This window comes from Mauremys reevesii, linkage group 8 (genome assembly GCF_016161935.1).
Source record: "Mauremys reevesii isolate NIE-2019 linkage group 8, ASM1616193v1, whole genome shotgun sequence".
Taxonomy (NCBI): Eukaryota; Metazoa; Chordata; order Testudines; family Geoemydidae; genus Mauremys; species Mauremys reevesii.
In genome coordinates, this window is record NC_052630.1 from 66,860,118 (window position 1) to 66,885,059 (window position 24,942).

A 24,942-nucleotide genomic window follows, 5' to 3' on the forward strand; every position below is an offset into this window, starting at 1 on the left:
AATTTCTCCAGCTCTGGTGCATTGGGCACACACATACCTAAGTGGAATACACGTCTACATCTACTCAAAGAACCACCTAAAAAAACAAGCAGATTAAAAATAACCACCACTCTGTGTCCTCCAACATACACCAAACAGAGAAGCAAAAAAGAGCACAAACCTCTCACTTCACAGGTCTCCTTTAGTGTACAATTTTCTGGTACAACACACACAGCAGCTCAGACACATACCTTGTAATGAAGTAGTAATTATCTGACAGACTTTATCTATGCACTGCTCTAATTCCAAGTATTCAGAAGCAAGATTAGTTGCCTTCTTTAGTTCCTGGTGGGCAGATTCTTCTTTTGTTAATTGAGTTCCCATTTCTCTCTGTATTAATAAAGAGCAATTTATTTGAAAGCTATAAGATACATCTGTAATGCTTAGTGGTTAACATTCTGATAGCAAATGTGGTCATGGGTTCAAATATCACACCGGCATTCATAGGCACCACTTCACTGTTGCAATGTATTATGGGGATGTTGGGTTGTTGAAGAAGTTTCAAAATACAATTTTGGCAAGAGTTGCAATTTCTGCCAGTCTTAAAATCACCAGCTGGAGCTGTAAGATCCTAGAACATTATTTGACATTCAAGGGATAGATAACGCCGATAACTTGGTCAATATTCCATTCTTGATTCAAAGTAAATCACAGTGTTAATAGTCCAGGTTGTAAGCTATTGCCTACAAGTGAATGTACTACTAGTATCTAACACAACACTTTGACAAGTTAAACTGTATGTAAATCAATGATTTCAGATAGACCAAATAGAAAATAAAATGAATATCATCTTTAATTTTTAATTGACAGTGTTTTGTCGGTCTCCGAATCACTTGTATTTCTGCTGTATGATTTCAGAGATGAGAAGACCAGAACAAGCAGATGCATTCATTGGGCTGTCCAGAGTGCAATAGTGGGGAGATGGTGATTTTCAAAGGCACATATAGTAGTTAGGTGCCTATCTGCCCTTCGAAAGTCTCCTCAGGTGTTTTCCTTGAGTCATTACAGTCAATTTAGAACTCAAAAGCATCTATGAGCAATTCAAGTTATTCCATCTAATGTATATTATCTTTCATTTGTCAACACTGAATTTCAATCCACAACACAATACTCAAAAGTCTAAAACTAAGTCCCTCTGGATATGATCACTCATTTCTAGTCGGAAATAGCCTCAAAAATTCTGCCAACAACAAAATCCGCCACCTTTACATCATCCATTTTAATCAGATTATTAACAGGCAATCCAAGAACCTTAGGTCACCTCACTTAATTTTGCCATTTTGAAAAGTGACAGTTTATTCCTAGTTTTCTTTTGTCATTGAACCAGCTTCTAAGCCATAATACTATTTTATTTCTGACCACACACCCCTACTTTCCTTACTAGCTTCTCCTTAGGGCCTTTGTCAAAGCTTTTAAAAAGCCCAAAAAAATTATATCTTGTTCCTCACCATTCTGTTGACACACACACACACACACACACACACACACACACACACACACACACACACACAGAATTCAAGTTGCATAGAGGGTTACTTTAAAAATTGTAAAGCAGAAGAATGAACCAAATTCTGTTCTAATAAACACAAGAATTATATTTATACAACTATAAGATAGTTAATAATTAAGTAAAGAAATGCAAAATGTAAAGTTCTTACAGCAAGATTAACTTGTCCACAATGCAACAGGTAGTAATTTTTATTCCTCTTTCTTGTTAAACTTTTAAACAAGAAACCCTTTGAAGTTAACATTTAAACAATGTAATTTTGTGAATGGGTTCCCTTACCTTTTTGCAGTCAGATATTGTATTTTCAAGGGATCTGGCGAAAGCCACTGCATTATTCTTTATTTGATTTTGAACCTATAAAAAGGGAAATTTAATTATTATTTTGCATGCATTATTCAAAGCATTGAGAGAGAAAAGTGTGTAAACCTATATCCCAGAGACAGGACAATGAGCACATATGATTATGGAGGAAAATGTTCAGAAGAGAATTACAACACAAGCAATAGTCGGAGAGTGAATTTTCTATCATTATTCTCAACCATTTCATAAAAAAGTGACCACTTCAATTCTATCACCATCATCATAACGCTCAGTGGTAGGATTTTGGCAGTGCCATTTGGCTTCTCTGATGCTTCATGTTATATGCGCTGCCCTCCAGTGAAACTAAAACCCTTACAGGTCCATAGGTCTCTGCTGCAAGCAAAGACAATAGCATTTAGCAGGTTGGCTGTTCAATGCCCACCCTGGGCAAAAAACTAAAAATAAAAATTGAATTTGCTGTGAATAGGGAGATTTGAGTTCCCTGGGAATGTGCCAGTTGTGGGAGGTCCAGTGTAACACTGGATTGTGGAGAGGGAAAGGCAGGCAGAGTGAATCCTCCTCTCTGGGAGCATGGCTTGTTGTGAGGGAAGACACCTGCACAAATGCACCAATTAGTGTAAAAATAGATTCAATTATTGTAAGTATTTGAATATTTTGTGCAAAAGGTTTGTTTTCAAGACCCAGTTATGCCATGGGCTAAACAATTTCACTCTCCAATTCCTTATCAAAATATAGCCATGCTCCCTCAACGAAGGCTACCACAGAAGTTTCCAAAATGCATCCCTAGCTCCAGCTGTGGTCTGCTGTATAGCAGTCATTTCAGCCCTGGAGCCATGGCCACTAACTCCCTATGGCAGGGGCGGGCAAACTTTTTGGCCCAAGGGCCACATCTGGGTATGGAAATTGTATGCTGGGCCACAAATGCTCACGAAATTGGGGGCTGGGGTGTGGGGGAGGTGAGGGCCAGACTCACTGTCAATGTGAATTACCCACTGTGTAAGTGGCATCTTTCCCAGGACTACTGTAACTTGCATTCCTGAATTTTTAGACTTTTTTCTGAGTACATATTTCATGGAAAAAATTTAGCTGCAGAATAGTCTTTGTTTCTATCTTCCTTTTTATGCAACTCTCCCTACACGTATCTCCTTATTAGACTTACCTAACAAATATATATAATAGGGGAATACCAAGACCGTGCACCTTATTTTAAAGAAACTTGTTTGATGGGCTCTCTTCAATTTGCTTTTAAAAAAAAAATCTCTGCATGCAAGAAGGGCTTGAACTATTTTAACTGAAGTGACAAAATACTGTTTCTACCATTTCCCAGACGACGGTGTATCTGACAATTTTAATTTAAGCCTATTATTTTCTGCTACAAATTTTAACCAAAAAGCCTGCATTTAAAAAAAAAAATACAAACCCCAATTTAACAACATTGCTCTGAAAAAATTGTGTGAATACTGTTAACATATGCTTTCATGCAGAACTTTTATTGCCTAATGTATAATTAAAATATCAGTTGCCACCAGAAAACACACACTACCTTTATTGCTCTAAGTGAATATGAAAATTCCCTCATATTATAGAGAATAATTAAATTCAGAGGTCTTATGTAAAGTTAAACAGAACACTGGTGTCACTTCTTTTCACATTATAGTGTGTCTGGGGAGGTGGCAGGGTCAACTCATTAAAATGTCATAAGTATATTTGCTGTATTTATCCTATAACTTAATAAAGCAGCTGCTACAATGGAAATACCAATGCTGCTTAGCAACCCAGAAAACTTTTGAAGGTTATTCCTGATTCCAGTTGCTACCATGAAAATGAACAACATTTCTGGCATTCATGCTGTTAGATGCTTGCTTGGAATAAGCCACTATCCTTTTAGAGGCCCCAATTCAGCATAGTGCTTAAGTGCATGCCTAACTTTAAACATGTGAGTAGTCTGGGACTATAGTAAACTTACTCAGTTTTAGGTACAAGCTTAAATAACATGCTGAATGGAGCTAAAATTATAACAGCAGAATATAGGAAATACTATTATCTTAACCTTCTAAAGATGCCTGGATACAGGATTTTGTAACGCTAACAGCAAGTGCTTGCTATTAGTACTATGAAATGTAGTCAATTTCAAAAAACAAGTTAAAAATAGTTTCAGGTATCATACCAGTTCTTGAGTGTCCCTGCCAATTTTTTTAAGTCTTGTGATAATTTTCCCTTCTCCTTCCACTAAGTATCTCTCTCCCTTCTTGGTGTGTGAAAGACCCCACAACTAACAAGGGAAGCTGAGTGGCTACTCAGGGGATACAGTAAGACTCCAGACAAATAACACTGTCAAATGTACAGAGTAAACACTGAAAATACACTGAATACTTCAGTGGAATCCATCTGAGCAAAAAGGGACCAACTGTGGAGACTGATTGAAGGATTATGTCAATATTTATTCCCCTCCACTGTGTCAAGTTAACAGTAATTATAAGTTTTGTCCATAATAGTAGCAAAACATTTCCAAACAAGGTTTTAAGTTGATATTGTATCTTTAAAGGGTCGAATTATAGTAACAAAGATACACCTTGCAGATATTTTATCTATAACAAATACAGATGCATATACAGCCTATACTATTATTGTATGAACTCCAGGATTTCACAAATCAAGGTACAAGTTTCCAACCCATATGTGCTACAGCAAAAAAGTATTAGCAAATATCACTAAAAACTGACTCTCAAGCCACAAACTTTCTCTCTCACCTCATTTTGTGGATACTGTTTCAAAAGTTCTTTCTGCATCTCTCTTGTTTTTTTCTGTACAGAATCCAAGAGACTCTTCAGTCCTGAGCCTACTCCATCATAAATAGCAAGTATAAAATCTTCCTAAAAAATATTCAAAATATTTAATATTCAAATAATGGTTTAAAAAACTGACATTTGCATCAATGAATTTGTAACATTTTGTTATATTAGGCAAATTGACCAACAGAGACAGACCAACCCTTATGCCCAAATTAGACCTAATGTAGTCAATAGGGTTCTGATAATGCTTTCCCTTTGAGAAATTTGCATCTTCAACTCTTATTCAGATTTCTGAGAATTCTTTTTTGAACAGACTTTTACAATGAGCATATTAGTGGCAAAAAAAAAAACCACCAAAAAAAAACACAAAAATTATTTTAATTCCAAACTCTGCATACAGGCTGTCAGCACAGGATTTAACCTGTTTTAAAAAAAAAAAAAAAAAAAAAAAAAACTTAGCTCTATTGACCTGTTTTATCCTTCCCATGGTAAAACAATTTTTAATATCCAGGACTCAGTGTGAACACATAAAAGCTGCTAAATCATCACTTCACTGAGGCCTGGTCTATGCACACATTTTGTATTAGTACATCTATTTTAGTTAGAGGTAAGATTTTTATCACAATAGTCATAATTATCCACACTAGGGTTGTATCAGTATAAAGGTGCCTTATACTGGGACAGTTTATTCCTTGTCCCATATGGCAATAAGTTACACAAATATAAAGATGCCTTATATCAGTATAATTTCAGCCACACTAGGGAGGTTGTTCCATTTTAACTATATCCATACACTTAAATGATTTAGGATTATAAACAGGATTTAAGTCATTGACTTGAGAAACGCTCTGTTGCATTCCAAAGGTGCTATGCAAGACCAAATTTTATATTATAGATATTACATTTGTGAGACAAAGTTACACTGTGTTAGTGTATTAAAATGTGCAACTATGAAAATCTGAGTGTAGACATTTAAATTATTTTAAATCTTGCCTTCACACTACTACTGTGAAGAATAGGCTTTCCATAGTATTCAAAAGATACCTTTATTTTGATCCAGTGGAGTAGTCACAGTCCATAAAAAGTTCTGATATTAATCTTGAAAACTGTTGTATCCAACAAAATTTTGTTTTTTTACCTGTGAGATAGTTGCACCTTCTTTGGTCTCTTCAGAAAGGTGTAGGTCAGATCCTATAAATGCTGTCAAGTGTCCTACATGTTTTCCTGCTTGTTTCACTATTTGGATTATTTTGTTGTGTGCTTCTGTTACCATTGAGGATATATCTGAACAACAACCCTGAGAAATGAAAATAATAATTTTTATTGCAGAAGTTTTCTAACTAAAGTGTAAATGTTTTATATGTGCAATTGAAAACAGTGTTTAAAACTATCCTGAAGCATTACCAATATCATATCCTTAATATTACTAATAAGTGGCTCAGTCATTGTCTCAAATAAAAATGGAACGAACCTCGCAACCACATACAGAAAAATTATAATTACCCTGCAGGATTAAAAATCATAACTGCAAATACATGTTAGAATAGAATAGAAGGAATAATAAATGGGTTTAAAAAAATCCATAATCAATAACTTTATATAGAATGGCACTGAACAGACAATGACAAGTCTATCAAATTACAAAATATCTAAAGAGACAATCATTTAAAAGAAAATAACCACCACCAAGCATACTTGTCAAAAGTGCTGTATACTTATTCATCCAGCAAAGAATTCAGAGAGAAGATGATTAATTTAAAACTGGCTGTAGCATGTTTATCATATCTCTTACCAAAGTCATCTTGTGATTATATGCATTGTGTGCCTGATTGTTGTTACAAAGTCTATGGCCAATAATATGAGTATATACACATTACACAACTCTAGATACAGTTTTAATTCTTTTTTCTTTCAATTATTTATATGAAAATATAGTGAATATAATTTACCTGCAACAGTAATTGTAAATAACCTCCCAAGTTTTTTACACCCAGTCTCAATTCATCATCAATTTTTAGGGAATCAGTGCACTTTTGGAAACTATTAAGCCAATGCTCGGTTAGAACCACAAGTTGTTCAAAAGCAGAGGTAATTCTGATGCTGCAGGACTGAGTAGCACGATCAAGAAGGAAAACTACAAAAAAAAAAGGAAGATCAATCAGAATCTCAGGTCTGCAAATGAAAGCAGGAACATTTATACTTAAGTGTAAGACATGACAGAATAAACAGTGTAGAATATTTTGTTTGTGTTAGTAAGAATTAAGCTTACAATTATCTTGACTTTCTTCATCTTGTTGTTCATAGGCATTTGAAATGGCAGTTACTCCAGTATAAATAGTAAGCAAATTAGTTAGGAGACTATTTGCTATACTCTTTTCTTCTTCATGATTCTGTCCTAGTAAATCCAAAGCTGAACCAATTAATTCTTTGCAAATTCCAGGTAGAAATGATTCAGAAGAACCTGAACATATGCTGCTGGATTTATTGACTGAACCTGTATTAATAGAAGAGCAACACGAATTAAAAGTTCCTTACAAAAGTAGTGGGTCTGTTAGACAAACGTATCCTCTTATGATAGTTTCATGTTGGTTCCTTCTGTCTCTACTATCTAACCTGAAGGATTAAAATAATTATGAAAAATAAATTAGACATACTTCTGTTGAGAAAATTTAATCCCATAAAAGTTTCTATTAGTTAAATGAGAAAAGCATGAAAAGAAAATATGCGTATTTTAAAGTGAAATAGATAATAATGTACGCTATCACAAAACTATTCTTTCCAATTGCACTTATCAGTAGCTATGATAAAACAAAAGCACAGCTGATCTAAAATGAGCAAACACATATGTATAAAATATTTGGGAGACTCAGGTAACTTATATCTGAAAAACATACGTTTTAAAATTTTAATTTCTGAAATTTGTAACCAACAAACCAGAGACAATGTCAGAGAAGTTGAGTAACTAGCAACATCTCAAGCAAAGAATCACGCAGTGACTGTACTGGAATTAATAGTCTCTGGTACAGCCAACACTAGGCACTGGGTGACAGCATCATCCTAGTTAACCTTCAATGGCTATGTGTAGGGAGTTTCCAGCCAAAACCCTTAACATGATAGACAGGAGCCTTGCTCACGAGGGTTTTACCCTCAAGAAGGATGACACAAAGATTTAGGTAAAGAAATGGTGTAAGGTATACAGGCAGGCACAGGAACACCCACTACAAATCTGAATATTTTACTTGTAAAATGTCAAGCTTCTCATTTTCTTTACAATAAATTCTCAAATTATTACACAGGCATAAACTACTATTAATAATAATAAGCTATAAATTTCCAGCTCTCAGTGTGAAATAAAAGAATCTGCCATATAGAAAAAAAGCACCTGATAAGTGCGACGTGTGTAGGGTCTGGATTGGCTGCAATTTTATATCAGACAAACATCCAGAAATTCTCCTGTTCTTCATGAAACTTCTGCTCCTAGAATATGAGGGCATGGACGGGAAACACAAGAGAGACAGGTCTTTATTTAGATTTATTTCAGAAGGTCAGTGGAAAATTGCAGACGACATTTGCCCTCAGAAAGATTCGTGAGAATCTTTCAGTGACCGGATCAAAACAGCACAGACCATAGGTGTACCAGTCATCACTGTCCTCTTACATATGAGCTAGGAAATAAAGATCAAGGGAGATCCTCAGTTAATGTGAAGTGTCATACTTCCATTTGAGTCAATGGAATTATGACAATTTACCTGAGCTGACTATCTGCTCCTACTCTCCAACTAGAACTCCTGTGTGACTCACTCTTATTACACTGGACCCTCTTCAATTTGATTACATAAGCAGGAATGATGATCAATTAAAGTAACAGAATTTACCATCCTCAAGAATCTGCTTCCTCCAAGTTCAGTTCCTTCCAATATGAATGAACAAAGCATTTGCCCAGTGGTTCTCCACCAGGTTTCAGGGTGTCTGTCAAGCAGGACCAGTGTTAGACTCACTGGGGCTCAGGGCAGAAAGCCTAAGCCCTGCTGTGCAGGGCTGAATCCCAGGGCCACGGGCCCCACCACACAGGGCTGAAGCAAAAGCCTGAGCAACTTCGATTCACAGGGCTCCCTGTAGTGCAGACCCCGGACAATTGCCCTGCTTGCTACTCCTTAATGTTGGCCCTGGCTTTTACATGCAGAAAATAAGTTGTTGTGGCACAGGTGAGCCATGGAGTTTTTAATCACATGTTGGGGAGGCCTCAGAAAGAAGAGGTCAAGGACCCCTGCATTAGCCTACATACCACCCTATAAGTCTCACCCTCAATCCTAGAATTCTAGGAGAAGGTGGCTATCTTTACTCAGCCACAGAAAATGGGAATATAACTTCTCTTTCTGTGCCTGCACAACACAGACCTTGGGTTCTGAACATAGTACCTCAGCAGGCATCCAGGGAAGAGGCTAGACTACCCACGGAGATCTTGTCTTCTCTAAAAAAAATTTTTTCGTTAAAAACCATATATTAGCTAACACATGGTATCTACCATGTGGCAAAATCCTAGTGCCAACAAGATAGTTGTAATTTTCACATCCGTTTGCCGGGCAAGATAAACTTTAGATTACCTCCTAGCTAACACGCAGTAAAAAACCTCAAACCTTCTTACCTACAGTGGGCATACTCTGAAAAGATTTAGGAACATAGGGGCATGGACACAAATGGGATGCCATGTTCTTCTACTTATCCCTCTACCAGATGGCTCCCTAAGGGAGGGCAACTCTAAGCACTATGCTTATTTGGTCAGAGTCCCTACTGACTAGGTAAAAACTCCCCCTACATAGACATTCTGCTTAGCAATGTAGGTGGCTCCAGATGCGTCAGACTTATTGATAGCAGGTTTCCTTACATTAATATAAACAGCAGTATGCCCCCCCTTAGCTATGTGAGGTTCCTGATGCTATCCAGACAGATCAAATATACTAACACCACAGTATTATCAGAGTTTATGAGGAAACACCTGCATACCTTGGAGGCGGTCAGTTTAGCTGACCTTAGATTGGGGCAAATTCAATTAAGTAAACTTGAGATATAGACAGTATCTGAAAATCTCAAGCTAAGGGGATTTGCAACTGAACAAAGCCCAGTAGCCATACCTGATGAATATGTTTGTCAGACTCCGAGCTCTTCCTCTGTAGAAGCTGCTGACTGAGCTGGACTGATCTCTCTTGTTTGAACAGAAACTAGACTAAGTGTGGCTCAATTTATCTATTTTAATAACTTATAAGGCCCCCATTACTTTACTATCTGAGCATCTAACAGTCTTTAATGTATTTATCTTCTCAACACTTCTGTGAGGTAGGGTAGTACTATTATCCATATTTTACAGATGGGGAACTGAGGTACAGAGACTGTGACCTGTCCAAGGTCACACAGGAAGTCTGTGGCAGAGCAGGGACTTCAACTCAGGTCTCCCCAGGAGTAGGCTAGTGCCCTAATCCTTGGACTATCCTTCCTTTCTAAAGCCTGGAGAAAACAAAGGACTGCTTCCTCCCTGATTCACAGGGCTTAGCAATGTGAAACCTGGGCCTGCCCCTTTAGAGAAAAGGCTGATTTTTGGACCCTGTCAGAAGAAAATAACTTCATACAGTCAGCCACCCACCTTCTTAAAGGAATAAGTGACAAGAGCTTTGCTTTTCTCTGTGTCTATTTGCTGGTTGAACAAACTTACCACCACATATCAGGGGTGGCATCAAAGGGGACAGAATGCTTTTTCAAAAACAGAAACTGCTAATTACCCAAATCCACACATTTTTAAATGAACTCTTACTCACTCTCCATGCCATGAGGTTCACTATTTTCTTTTCCCCCTGCTATAATCAGCATCACCACAAACTCCTACATGGAAATTGAATTCAATTTCCTTCACCATTAGTGATGTCACCAAGTGTTATAGAAGAAACACAGAACCTTGAACTCAGGTGTTGACAGTTCAAAAGCTTTTTCTTTCAATTCACTTTTATACAGGATATTGTTTAAAATACGCAGATTAAATACACAACTGAGACTCTGACAGTGCACAGGAATAGCATTCCATTACTGCCCAGCAAGCAACAGACCAGGAAAGCTGTTGCCGTTCCAACTTTATTCTATTGTTAAACCAATATTTAGACTAGAAATAAAGAAACTGCCTGTCAGATTCCTTTTAAAGAACTTTTATTTAACCCCAGGGTAGAATTTACTTTGGGCTGTCAACAACGCATATAAAGATTTACAATCAGCTGAACCAAACTGCTTTACTGCAGAACAACAGTATCATATCTGTGCCCAGTAGCAAAGCCATAATTAAGGATCTGTCAGCATTTCCATTATAAGCGACTATTTGCAGGAGTTTGCAATTCAGTCGTAAACACTGTTACAAGGCTAAAACTTCATGAACAAGGTCTTAGCTCAGCTGGAATTTACTTTTTTAAATATGATGCTTTTAAATTATACAAGTGTAAATAAAACCTTCCGAACCAGACACTATTTTGTACTGCTGATAGCTAAAAACATTTGGGAAAAAATTTTTTAGAACATAACATATTTTTGGTATTTTTCACCTTTCCCTAAACAACCCTCCCCCACACAGCTTCAAGATTTAGGATAGGGCTGTCAATCAATTAAAAAAATTAATCACGATTAATTGCATTGTTAATAATAGAATATAATTTAAATATTTTTTGATGTTTTCTACATTTTCAAATATATTGATTTCAATTACACAGAATATAAAGTCTATAATGCTCATTTATTACAAATATTTGCACTGTAAAAAACAAAATAGTATTTTTCAATTAACCTACTACAAGTAGTGTAGTGCAATCGCTTTATCATGAAAAGAGAACTCACAAATGTAGAATTAAGTACAATAAAAACCTGCATTCCAAAAATAAAACAATGTAAAACTTTAGAGCCTACAAGTTCACTCAGTCCTACTTCTTGTTCAGCCAAATGCTAAGAAAAACAAGTTTGTTTACATTTACAGGAGATAATGCTGCCCACTTCTTAATTACAATGTCACCTGAAAGTGAGAACAGGCATTTGCATGGCACTCTTGTGGCCGGCATTGCCAGATATTTACATGCCAGATGTTCTAAAGATTCATATGTCCATTGATGCTTTAACCACCATTCCAGAGGACAAGTGTCCATGCTGATGACGGGTTCTGCTCGATAACAATCCAAAACAGTGTGGACTGATGCATGTTCATTTTCATCATCTGAGTCAGATGCCACCAGCAGAAGGTTGATTTTCTTTTATGGTGGTTTGGGTTCTGTAGTTTCCGCATCAAAAAGTGTTGCTCTTTTAAGACTTCTGAAAACATGTTCCATGCCTCCTCCCTCAGATTTTGGAAGACACTTCTGATTCTTAAATCTTGGGCCAAGTGCTGTAACTATCTTGCAGTGAAAAAGTGGTCTTAAAACAAACATGTGCTGGGTCATCATTCAAGACTGCTATAGCATGAAATATTTGGCAGAATGCTGGTAAAACAGAACAGGAGACATACACTTCTCCCCCAAGGAGTTCAGTCACTAATTTAATTAATGCATTTTTTTTTAAATGAGCATCATCAGCATGGAACCATGTTCTCTGGAACGATTTCCGAAGCATGAAGAGGCATATGAATCTTCAGCGCATGTGGCACATGAATATCTTGTGACGCCAGCTATAACAGTAGCTGTGAACGCCTGTTCTCACTTTCAGGTGACACTGTAATTAAGAAGTGTGCAGCATTATCTCCCGCAAATGTAAACAAACTTGTTTCTCTTAGTGATTGGCTGAACAAGAAGTAGGACTGAATGGACTTATAGGGTCTAAAGTTTTACACTGTTATGTTTGAGTGCAGTTATGTAACAAAAAACCCCTACATCTATAAGTTTCACTTTCATGATAAAGAGATTGCACTACAGTACCTGTATGAGGTACACTGAAAAATACTGTTTTGTTTATCATTTTTACAGTGCAAATATTTAATAAAAATAATAAAGTGAGCACTGTACACTTTGTATTCTGTGTTGTAATTGAAAGATACATTTAAAATGAAGAAAAACATCCAAAAATATTGAATAAATTTCAATTGGTATTCTATTGCTTAACAGTGTGATTTTTTTTTAATAGTGATTTTTTTTTGAGTTAATTGCGTGAGTTAACTGTGATTAATCGACAGCCCTAATTTAGGATTATAAAGTAACTGCTGTGCATGAAAGATAACTATTCTCTTTAGTTAGATTTACTACTTGATAATCCACAATGTTCAAGATATTATAGCTTTACAATGCCCACTGAAAAAGTCATAAAAAATATATTGTACCTATATACACTAAGTCTGCCTTTAAAGGTACCCTTTTTTATTTTTTCCTATGATGCATGAATGTGGCCTGAGGTTGGGGTGGGAGGATTTTTTTTTTAAGTTCAGGTACAAATTCATGCCCATACAACCTTAACTCTGCCCATCAGAGCTCGCAATAGCCACTGGGAATTATCTGCATGTACTCCAGCTTTATTCACTGTATTAGGTATAACTGTACTGAATGGCAGAAGACGCTGTAATAGCTTGGAACAGCTGTGATTGTGATACAAGGTGTCCTGGGAGACTGCGGCCCTCTGGGGGTGGTGTGAGCCCCTCTCTCTGACCCATGTGTGTAATCACATGAAAGAGGCGCAAGAAAGAGGGGGAAGAAAAAAAGAAAAAAGGGTACCTGTGTCCCTTGACAGACCCAGTATGCCTCATTTCATCACTGTGCTGTGTAGGTTGTGTCACTAGCAGGGCCTGGAAACTTCTTGCCATGGGGATTGTCAGCAGTTAGGTGGGAAATGAGCGTGGTCTGTGATTTTAAGGAAAGGTAAGTGAAAGGATAATCCTATTGGGAACCAGGAAGTGGGCGCCCACTGCTAAAGCCCCCCCCCCCCCCCCAGCCTAAGGGGAGGATCCACAGGGCTGGAAACCAAATAATTCCGGGGGACAACTAATGAGATAACAGGGATGAGAGTGAGGTCAAAGGGTCAAACAAAGGGAACCTGACAGGGACACCAAGCAGTGCCCACTGCTCCTCAAAGACGTCAAGGGAGCCCGCGGACACCACCCAGAGGAACTCTGCCCGGATGCATGAACGGACAGAGGATCGGAAATAGGCCCCACAGTCACAGGAGACCCCATTGGCCAACCTCCTCTCCCTGGTTTTATAGATAGCTGTTTTAGCCAGGGCCAGGAGGTTGACCAGGAGATCCCGTGGCTTTGTGGGGCCACAGATAGGGAGTGCATAAATAAAAAGGTGAGGGGAAAAGTGCAACCAAAATCTTAACAAAATATTTGTGAGGAGCCAGAATAGGGGCTGCAGCCTGGCGCACTCCAAGTAAATGTGCGCCAGGGTTTCCCTCACACCACAAAAGGGGCAGGTGTCCGGGAAAGGGGTAAACTGCGCCAAGTACATGCCCATGCTCATGGCCCCATGAAGGAGTCGCCAACTGATATCCATTGTATTTAAGAAAGGATAATGTTTGGTGACATAGTGTGCCTAAGGTGAAGGGGTTGTGAAAGGGGTTGAATGGGTGTAAAATTTAGTATATGTGGAGTTCTTTCTGTGGAATAAGCTAAGTATGAAAGTATATGGAGCTCCTGTGCAATCCATAGCAAAGGCAAGTGAGAATATCTTTTATGGGCTTATTGGGGCAGACTTAAGACTGCACAGGTATTTACTGTAACTCTGTATTTCCTGGTTTTCACAAGTTTGAGCTTTGCTAAACTCTATGTTCTGGTAGGGCATCAGCTATCACCAGGCAACCTTAACTCTGCATTAAAGTTTTGAGGTGGAGGCTTTTTTGGACATTTTATAGATATAATGGCAAACCACTCTTAGTATAGACATGGTCAAGTTCATGTGACTGGTTTCTCTTAAAAGAACCCCACACCTCTAGACAAACATTCAATCTCAGGAATTAAATTGATTGCTACTTTGTAAAGTAAATCTGGACACTCCCCAAACTATCTTAAGTTAATTGTCAACCCATTAAGCAAACACATTAGTGCAGACAAGCCTTAAAATAGACCTCCAGCAAAAGTAGTGCAAGACTCAACTCCTTGATATCTCCAAGGGAAAACATAAGGGAAAAAAAAAAGCATTAGAAAAACTCCCACCTTTCAGGCCTCCTAGGTACATCATAAAGTAACAAGATGAGGAGTAATCCAGTTTTGTTTTTTAAGGTTACTTTAAAAAAAAAAAAAAGATACAAAAAAGTCACTGCTAAGTGCATCACATTCACAATAGGAAAGTCATTAATATGCATGAAGAGCATATTTCCGCCATTCCACAAATACATGAAATTATATTTATTTCATCACTATTGGCATAATGTGTGCAAAAGAGCCTCAGAGCTTGCTAAGATTATATCAGTGCAATTCCACCTTCATTGCCAATACACAAGTTGAATGGGAAATAATTTAACATGTAAGTATCAGCACCGTAATAAGGCAAACAAAATCAATTATGTAAATTTATTCAGACATTTAATTATACCAATAAACAAGTTTCTGAAAGTGTAATTTTTAAATATAAAAAATTAAAATAAAATTATTTACCTTCTTTTGGAAAAGGAAGAAACGGATGTAGTTGTAAGGTCAGGTTCCCACTCATCAGCAGGATCATAAAATATATCATCAGCTTTGTTACTACCGTTACTCTGAAAGGAGAAGAAAATCTAGTTCTTTTAGCTATGTTAAAGAGAGGAATGGTGTAATAAAAGTTTACAATTTATTTGTAAAGAAAGTAGGCTGGTCTTTAAAATTAGCATTTGCCTTTTGAAATAAATGTTTGTTTGCTTGCTTGTTAAGGTTATGTCAACTTGAGACACAAAGGTCTAATGTAAACTGATAGCAATGAACTTGAAGTACTTAACATATTTGTAAATGCTAATGCAGAAAAGTCTCCACAGATTTGTTCCGGGCTACAAACTTTTATGGAGTGTCCACACTAGCCTTTACAAACAAGATAAAAGTTTAGGGAAGACAATGTTATCCAGCATCCTGGATTTGGGAGAGCCAAGGACAAAACTACTTTACAGTTCACTCCCTAAGACAGAAGCAAAAAGACTAAATGCATTTAGATTTCACTAAAGGGTCTTGCATTATTATAACATTTAGAAATACATAACAATTCTAGCCATATTTTTCCATATGTAATAGCACCTGATCTCTAGTATGGCCAAGACCAAAGCAGGTCCTAACAATAAATGTACCTAAACAAAGTTTTGTTATTTGATACACAATACACAAACAGAATTTCCCTCAACTCCGTCCCCACACCTCAATTTACAAAATTTGAACTAGATAATACTGAAGGAAGAATTCTGGAGCCTTCTTTTTAAATTTCTGATTTCAGATACCTACTTGTGTCTGAAGAAATTACCTTTTCAAATGAAAGGGTTTCATGTTTCACCATTTGAGGGGCAATTTTCTTTGAAAGGTTTGATAAAAATTACAGAATAACATTTTCCAAACATGAAAAGCCAGTATTTTTTCTACTGAGAAAATTTTCTGATGGTATTTTTTGGGCTCCGGTAGCACAAATCGTTTTTTCAAATTCCAAGCATGCTACTGAGTTGGCCTGCTCTACACTATAAAGTTACGTCGACGTGTCAACCTGGTTGTACATTTACATGTCTCTGCCACTGATGTATGTGCCCCATTACACTAACATAGAAACACCAGCTCCCTGAGCAGCATTGTGCTATGGTCAACGTGCAGAAATCGACACAGCTCAAGTACAGACACGGAGTTACCCATGTCGACCCGAAAAGTCCTCCAGCAGCTGCCCCACAATGCCTGACACTGACTGCTCTGGTCACAATTGTTAACTCTAGGGTTCATGCATGCCAGAAGCCCCCCCACCTTTAAAACCCCTCATGTATTTTGAAATGCCTTTTCCTAGTTGTTCAGCTGGGTGAGCACACCTTTATCTGCTCTCCCTTGTTGTATGCAACTTCCCAGCTGACTATGTCAGCTACACACTCCAGATGCACTCCTTCTGCCTGCAGCAGAGAGGAGCTATTTGATCTCCTGGGTCTTCAGGGAGAAGGGCTGTGCAAGCACAGCTCTGAACCAGCTGTAGAAGTGTCAACATCTATGAACAGATTGTTGAGGAGATGCAGGAAAAAAGGGTATGACAAGGACCAGCAGTAGTGTCATATGAAAGCCAAGAAATTGTGTCAGGCCAATCAGAAGGCCAAGGAGGGTAATAATCCATCTGGTGCTGAGTCATAGACCTCCTGCTTAAACCCCACCACCACCCAGTACACCTTAGATACCTCTGAGGTGCCTGAGTCAAAGGCCCCTGCCATGAACAGTGAGGAGGACTATGACAACAACAAGGAAGAGGTGGTGGCATATGGGGACAGATGACCAGGAGGGTCCAGCTGTGTTGCGAGCCAGGACCTGTTTTTGACTCCACTGCAGTTCAGCCAGTCTCTGCAGTTGAACATAGGCAAGCCTGATGTAGGGGAGGGAACCTCAGGGTAAGAATGTAAATAAATTTCTCATTACTGTGAGGGCATCCCTAACAGCAGGACACAGCTATCTATTTTGCATTAATTTACTTGTACTACAAGAGGTAGCGGGATGACAAAGAGGTAGAGATGCTATCTGCTATTCATTCCCCTGTAGAGTTAGGTGGGCCATGTGGAGCAGTTTATGTACACAGGGCTGTTTTTGTAAGTGAATAAAACTCCTTTGTTTTGAAAGTTGTTCATCTTTATTAACTAACACCACATGTTGTGTAATGCCTGCTGGCGGTGAAAGTAGTGGTCTCGTACACTCGCAACCTATAGGATCAGTGTCAAACAGAGTAGTCATAATAAATGTACATCAAGCACATCAACATTGAATAGGTGATTGTAGCAGGATGCTGGCGCAAAAAGTACCTAATTACCCCTGCTCAGCCAGCTCCAATCAAGAGAAATAGATTAGGGCTGGTGAAACAGACTTGATGCCTGGCCTGTGGATTGGCTCCACCTGCAGGCCTGACAAGCCAGCAGTTATAAGGGTTGGGAGCCAACAGAAAGGCCAGCCAGGGAAAGGTCAGTCTCCTAGCTGCGGGCTGACTATAGGAAAAGGGGGAACTAACCCTGCACGCCTTGTATATAGCTCAACACTGTGGTGGGAGAAGTGTGTGTGTAAATAAAGCCACAGGTGCTGCATAACTGGAGGCCTCTCTGCACTTTATTGAGAGAGCTAGCGGGCCCAGGAAGAGGGGCGGGGCACTGGACTCGTTACAGTGATACATGCACAGAAGTACAGCAAGCACCACACAATTCCTAACAGGCCTCCAACTGCAGTGCCAAGTTGAGTACAGTACATGACAGCACATTGCTGTGGCTTGCTGTTAAAATGCTCTTTCAAAGCTCCCTAAGCCATATAACTCCTCATTGAGCTCATCTGATAGCCCTTGTGTCTGGCTGTTCAAATTCAGCAGACAGTCACTTCACCACCGCCCCCGCAGCAAGTTTTCCCACTTTGCTTCACAATTATTATGCAGGACAACAGGCACCTATAACCACTGAGATTTTTTGCACTGACATCCAGTCTGGTGAGTTGACAATCCCAGAGCCTTTTCAATCTACCAAAAGCACATTCACCTGTCATTCTGCACTGCTGTAGTTGAATCTTTCCTTGGTGCTGTCAAGGTTACTGGTGTACAACTTCTGGCATTTCAATATTGTCAATGGTAATCTGCCAGTTGGGAAGGACGGTCCATACTTGTAGCTTTCTGAACAGTCCTGTGTTCTTAAAGTGTCATGCACCTTCCCTGACCAGCCAACATTGATGCATCCCCAGTGATCCACCAGCACTTGCATAAGCATGGAAAAAGAGACAGTTACCTTTTCCATAACTGGTGTTCTTTGAGATGTGTTCTTATATCCATTCCATAATATGTGTGGGGGGGGGAGGGGGAAGAGCCGTGGCACCCCTTATACTGTGCCATGCGGGCACCGCTTCAGAAAGCGCCAAAGCCGGTCCCCCGCGGATACTGCGAAGAGAAAAACTTCTGGCACTGGTGCATGTGGCAAACACACACACCTAGTATGGAATGGACATGAGCAAGCACTAAAAGAAGTAGTCACCCTTTATGTCGATGTACTCTGTAGTAAGGTGAACTAGGACCAAAACAGGAATGTGCATGCTGTCTGTTGCTCCACCGCAGTTTGGGAGCCCTTTTAACTGAAAAGCCATCCACTATATCCTGCACCTAGCAGAGAGTCACAGTCCTGCACAGCAGGAGATGATTAATGGCCCTGCACTTCTGCATGACAATGGCCCCCCACAGTGGATTTTCCTACTGACTGGTAGCAATCCAGCTTTGCAAATTTCCACAGTGTGATCACCACTTGCTTCCCCACTAGGGTGACCAGATGTTCCGATTTTATAAGGACAGTCCTGATTTTTTGGTCTTTTTCTTATATAGACTCCTATTACCCCCCACCCCTGTCCCGATTTTTCACACTTGCTGTCTGGTCATCCTATTCTCCACTGTCAATGCAGCTCTCAGTTTGCTGCCCCTGCACTGGATGGCTTGGGCGAGCTCAGCACACAGATCCAGGAACGTGGCCTTGTACATCCAAAAGTTCTGCAGCCACTGCTCATCATCCCAAATCTGCATTATGATGCAATGCCACCACTCAGTGCTCATTTCTTGGTCCCAGTAGTGGCACTCCACCATTTGAAGCGGTTCTGTGAATGCCACCAACAACCTTGAATTGGTTCGTGCTATGTCCCACAGCAAAGTGACTGCCAGGAAATCATCCCCATGGTTCTTCTTTGCAGCTCTGCAAATATTGGAGAATCGTGCATCCTGTGCTTTCAACACCCAGGACAACAGTGCAGAGCTGTGCAGGCCCCATGCTCTGTCAGAGATGACAGACAGCGACAAGTCTCACACGCATTCATGGAAATTGAAAATGGGCAATAAAAATTATGGGATACAGATATTATGGGATGGAGGACACTGCATTATGGGAAGTTGACCCTCTGCTCTCAGTCACTTCTGCACTAGCCGTTTCTGCCCCACCTTGCATTGCCAAAACTACCCAAAAGAGAGCGCACTGAGTGTTGCACTTTGGGATACCTCCCTTTGGTGCCCTGCACATTGACACAAGCACTCCCAGTAAGCACACACAGTACTGACACAAGGAGCCAAGTATGCACATACACAAGAGATATACTAACCATAGTGGCTGTATGCTGAGTCAGCAAAGCTTTGTAGTGTAGACGTGGCCTGAATGCTCCATCAAAATTAGTGTTTTTGAAATGTTTGAAGAAATTTCATTTAGAAACAGCAAAAATCAAAATATTTGATTATAAACTTGACATAGCACATTGTTTTCTACTATTTTGTCAACAATGCATGAGGCTGTGCTCAAAATAATGTTGAAAGGAAAGAAGAACAAGTGTGCATATATCCAGAGCATCACACACTGAAGCACGTATAAACTAATTAAGACAAACTGTTTTATGGTCCCACTTGATAGCTTTGGACCCTTCCTGCACTGCAGCCAGCTCTCGCCTCTGAATACCATCTACTATGTTTGTTTTAGTATGCAATTAGATTACACTCTCACATATTGCACAGACTGAAGAAAAGATACTGCACTCTGCAAAGCTCCTGAAATGAGAACTGAAATGCAGCAGAAAGACCACACTCTATGCCCGTTTTCTTGCCCTCCTAAAAATGGAAGGAACCTGAAGAGGCCCAGCAGGTTGGGTGGATTTTTTACTAGACTTCTTAAGCTACCCATTCTAAAACTTCACAGAAGGTATAAATCCATGGTGCTCTTTAGGACATATTGTCCTAGAACATGGGCAATTTGCACTGCGCTTATATGTTTATGAACAATTGTACAAAGATGGATTTACTCTGCCACATTTTCCTCCCCCATAGACCAAGGCCGACCATTTAAACTTTGATATGCAATGGGAAAAGAAGTTGCATATAGACAAGACTAAATAAAAAGGGCAATATAATTGTGAAGGTGTTGTTTGCCTTCATGAAATTTCAAATTTTAAAGAAGTTTTTTTTTTAAATATGTACAACTGTGGAGTCAAATACAGATACTTTTCTTCCTTTTTTTCCTGCCCCCTCTCTTCCTTTGCACATGCTCCTCTTATGTACTAAGCATTAACATTAACACCATCTATCCTAATACAAAATACTGCATGTACAAAGGGAACAAGGTATAAATTCTATAGTCTGTCTAAAGGAGATGTATTTAGAGTGATGGAGATTTTTGCTGCATTTAACTAAGATAGTTTAAAGAACTTTTTTTTAGGAGACAGATGTTTTACATTGAAAAAATGTCTTTAAATCCTTCCCCTGCCCTTGAAAATCTAAGATTGCACATGAAAACAAGGATCTGCCTGAATGTCAAATTATGTGTTTGACTAGCAAGATCCAAAAACTAGTGAAAATTTGAAAAAAAATCCATGACCTTTTACAACTGATATTTTCTCAGAATGTATGAGCGCACACGAGCACGTGCGCACATACAACAGTTACAAACATGGGTCCAAGTCCAGAAGTCATTACACAGACCTGGTCTACACTAGGCATTTAAACCGGTTTTAGGAGCGTAAAACCGATTTAACACCACACCCGTCCACACTGAGAGGCCCTTTATATTGGTATAAAGGGCTCTTTAAACCGGTTTCTGTACTCCTCCCTAACGAGAGGAGTAGCCTTAGTATCGGAATTACCATATCGAATTAGGGTTAGTGTGGCTGCAGATCGACGGTATTGGCCTCCGGGCGGTATCCCACAGTGCACCACTGACCGCTCTGGACAGCAATCTGAACTCGGATGCAGTGGCCAGGTAGACAGGAAAAGCCCCGCGAACTTTTGAATATTTCCTGTTTGCCTAGCGTGGAGCTCAGATCAGCACGTGTGGCAATGCAGTTAAAAATCAAAATAAAGAAAGAGCTCCCGCATGGACCATGCAGATGTGATCGCTGTAAGGGCAGGCAAATCTGTTCTATCAGCGCTCCGTTACAGAAGACGAAATTCAAAATCATTTTTAAAAAATCTCCAGACAGACGCCATAGCAGGGGCTCAGCGCACTGCTGCGTGACAAACGTAACGGAAAGCCAAAGAATCAAATGGACGCTCATGGACTGGAGGACTCAAGCTATCCCACAGTTCCTGCAGTCTCCGAAAAGTATTTGCATTCTTGGCTGAGCTCCAAATGCTTCTAGGGTCAAACACAGTGTCCGCGGTGGGTCAGGGCATAGCTCGGCAATTTACGCACCCCCAGAAGTGAAAGGGAAAACAATCCTCTCTTGACTCTTTAACATGTCACCCTATCTTTACTGAATGCTGCAGATAGACCCGATGCTGCAGCACTCAACACCAACATCCTTGCTCCCCCCAGCCATGGGTGGCTGATGGTGCAATATGACTGGTATCTGTCCTCGTCATCAGCCTATTGGCACATGGGGCAGTGCAAAAGGACTGGTAACCATGCAGACTAGCATCGGTGAGGTCTATCAAGGGTGCCTGGCCCTACTTTTTCCTGGTAGATAGTGCAGTATGGCTGATAACCATCGTCATCATAGCAACAGGGGGCTGAGCTCTGTCAGCCCCAACCCTTCATGTGTAAAAAAAAGATTCAATTGCCCCTGGACTAGCAGAGGGATGCTGGGCTCCTTTCCTCCACACTCCTTACTGTCCTGTCTGGACTGTCATAGCAGCTGGAGGCTGCCTTCCACTCATTTCTCACTAACAAGTCAGTGTGTCTTATTCCTGCATTCTTTATTACTTCATCACACAAGTGGGGGGACAATGCTACAGTAGCCCAGGAAGGCTGGGGGAAGAACGGAATCAACAGGTGGGGTTGTTGCAGGAGCACCCCCTGTGAATAGCATACAGCTCATAATTTCTGCAGGATCTGACACAGAGCAGCTGTGCTCTCTGATACAGTGGCTCTCTAGTACACTTGCCCATATTCTAGGCAGGACTGATTCTATTTTTAGATACCAAAAAGGAGGGATTGACTCTGGGAGTCATTCCCAATTTTAACTTTGCCCCTGGCTAAGAGCAGCCAGGGGCACTTATGACAGCAGCAAATGGTGCAAAACGACTGGTAGCCATGATCATCTTTTTACCAATTTATGGATTGGTAGATGGTGCAGTATGGCTGGTAACCATCTCTACTGTCATGCAAAAGCAAAAGCATGCTGCTGTGTAGCGCTGCTGAATCGCCTCTGTCAGCGGCATCTAGTACACATACGGTGACAGTCACAAAAGGCAAAACAGGCTCCATGATTGCCATGCTATGGCATCTGCCAGGGCAATCCAGGGAAAAAAGGCGCGAAATGCTTGTCTGCCGTTGCTTTCCCAGAGGAAGGAGTGACTGACGACATTTACCCAGAACCACCCGCGACAATGATTTTTGCCCCATCAGGCACTGGGATCTCAACCCGGAAATTCCAAGGGGCAGGGGAGGCTGCAGGAACTATGGGATAGCTACGGAATAGCTACCCACAGTGCAACGCTCCAGAAGTCGATGCTAGCCTCGGACCATGGACACACACCACCGATTTAATGTGTTTAGTGTGGCCGCGCGCACTCGATTTTATACAATCTGTTTTACAAAACCGGTTTATACAAATTCGGAATAGTCCCGTAGTGTAGACGTACCCTCAGTTTTTCTTAAGTAAATGAGAGCTTTACCTAAGGAAGGATGCAGTAAAAACTAAAACACATAAAACTGAGTAAAAACTAGGATTTCTCCTACCCTACATAAAAAGCACAGATGTTTAGTTCATTAAAATCTGACAAATTCTGAACTCTAACTCTAAATGATTTCATCAATATCTTAAATTAAATGTTTACAATTAGTGAAGTTTTTCTTCAATTCTTACAGACCTCATAGAGTTCTTTCATTGCTGCTAGCTTATATTCAAACTTCTCCAGGCTCCAGAAAGTTGCAATTCCCAGCTTGAGGTTACGAACCAGCACTTTAACAGAAGGTCCAGTGCCATTTCCTTGTTCTGATATATCATGTCTAATTTAAAAAAAAAAAAATACAAAAGCCATGATCACCAAAATTAACAAAAGAGTGGATTAGTATGAGGCTAAAAGTTTGCCAATAGTAGACAAAGATTACTTTTGAAAAATTTGGCTTGCTTAAGTAACAAATAATATCAAGGGCCTAATTAAAATAATAGAATCATAGAACTGGAAGGAACCTCTAGAGGTCATCTAGTCCAGTCCCCTGCACTAGATGGCAGGACTAAGTATTATCTAGACCATTCCTGAGAGGTGTTTGCCTAACCTGCTCTTAAAAATCTCCAATGATGGAGATTCCACAACCTCTCTAGGCAATTTATTCCAGTGATTAACCACCCTAACAGGAAGTTCTTCCTAATGTCCAACCTAAACCTCCCTTGCTGCAATTTAAGCCCGTTGCTTCTTGTCCTAGCCTTCGGAGGTTAAGAAAAACAATGTTGCTTCCTCCTCCTTGTAACAACCTTTTACATACTTGAAAACTATTTTGTCCCCTCTCAGTCTTTTCTTTTCCAGACTAAACAAACCCAATTTTTTCCATCTTCCCTCACAGGTCATGTTTTCTAGACCTTTAATCATTTTTGTCACTCTTCTCTGGACTTTGTCCAATTTGTCCACATCCTTCCTGAAATGTGACACCCAGAACTAGACACAGTACTCCAATTGAGACCTAATCAGTGCGGAGTAGAGTGGAAGAATTACTTCTCGTGTCTTGCTTACAATACTCCTAATACAGGAGTAATCAGGTTGGTTCTGTAAAATTTTCTTGTAACAGTCAGATTCAAGGGAGAAATTCCAAAATAATATACAAGATCCTGGCTCTTGAGAAGCCTTAAATAGAAGTTTCTCTGTCGTGTATTTATTATAAATCAGTTTACTCAAAATAGCTTACAAACCAACAGGTTTGAGATAAGAGTATTAAGCAAAAGTCTTCTAAGAAAAAAAGATAAGCTCATTCCACATCCAACATCAAATTTAGGTTGTTGGTTTTTTTTATCATGTGCCTTGTATGTGAATTAGGTAACTCACCTGCAGAAGACTGTGTGCTTTCCTAATTTGCTACTAATGGTATTGGCCTCCTGGATCATCAGAGAGAGTTTCATAGAATTCCAGTTAGGCTTACCTAAATAAAAAACACAAGATTATGGTTGACTGGATCAAACATAATGAAATGATTCCAGACCAAAAAAGGGAGACCTTTAAAGGAGTTCGGTGGACA

The 24,942-nt window shown here is 39.6% G+C and overlaps 1 protein-coding gene across 1 annotated transcript in view; it reads right to left on the reverse strand.

Annotated features, from left to right (window-relative positions):
- KIF14 (kinesin family member 14) overlaps positions 1-24,942 on the reverse strand; it is an 87,804-nt gene that overhangs the window by 14,780 nt on the left and 48,082 nt on the right. Inside the window, exons 19-28 of the mRNA XM_039484318.1 lie at positions 24,753-24,846; positions 23,583-23,721; positions 15,254-15,354; positions 8,042-8,136; positions 6,929-7,153; positions 6,609-6,793; positions 5,798-5,956; positions 4,618-4,740; positions 1,826-1,900; positions 231-369 (exon numbers count right to left, since the gene is read on the reverse strand). Coding sequence (XP_039340252.1) covers positions 231-369; positions 1,826-1,900; positions 4,618-4,740; positions 5,798-5,956; positions 6,609-6,793; positions 6,929-7,153; positions 8,042-8,136; positions 15,254-15,354; positions 23,583-23,721; positions 24,753-24,846 — 1,335 coding nt within the window. The remainder of the gene's footprint in view (positions 1-230; positions 370-1,825; positions 1,901-4,617; positions 4,741-5,797; positions 5,957-6,608; positions 6,794-6,928; positions 7,154-8,041; positions 8,137-15,253; positions 15,355-23,582; positions 23,722-24,752; positions 24,847-24,942) is intronic.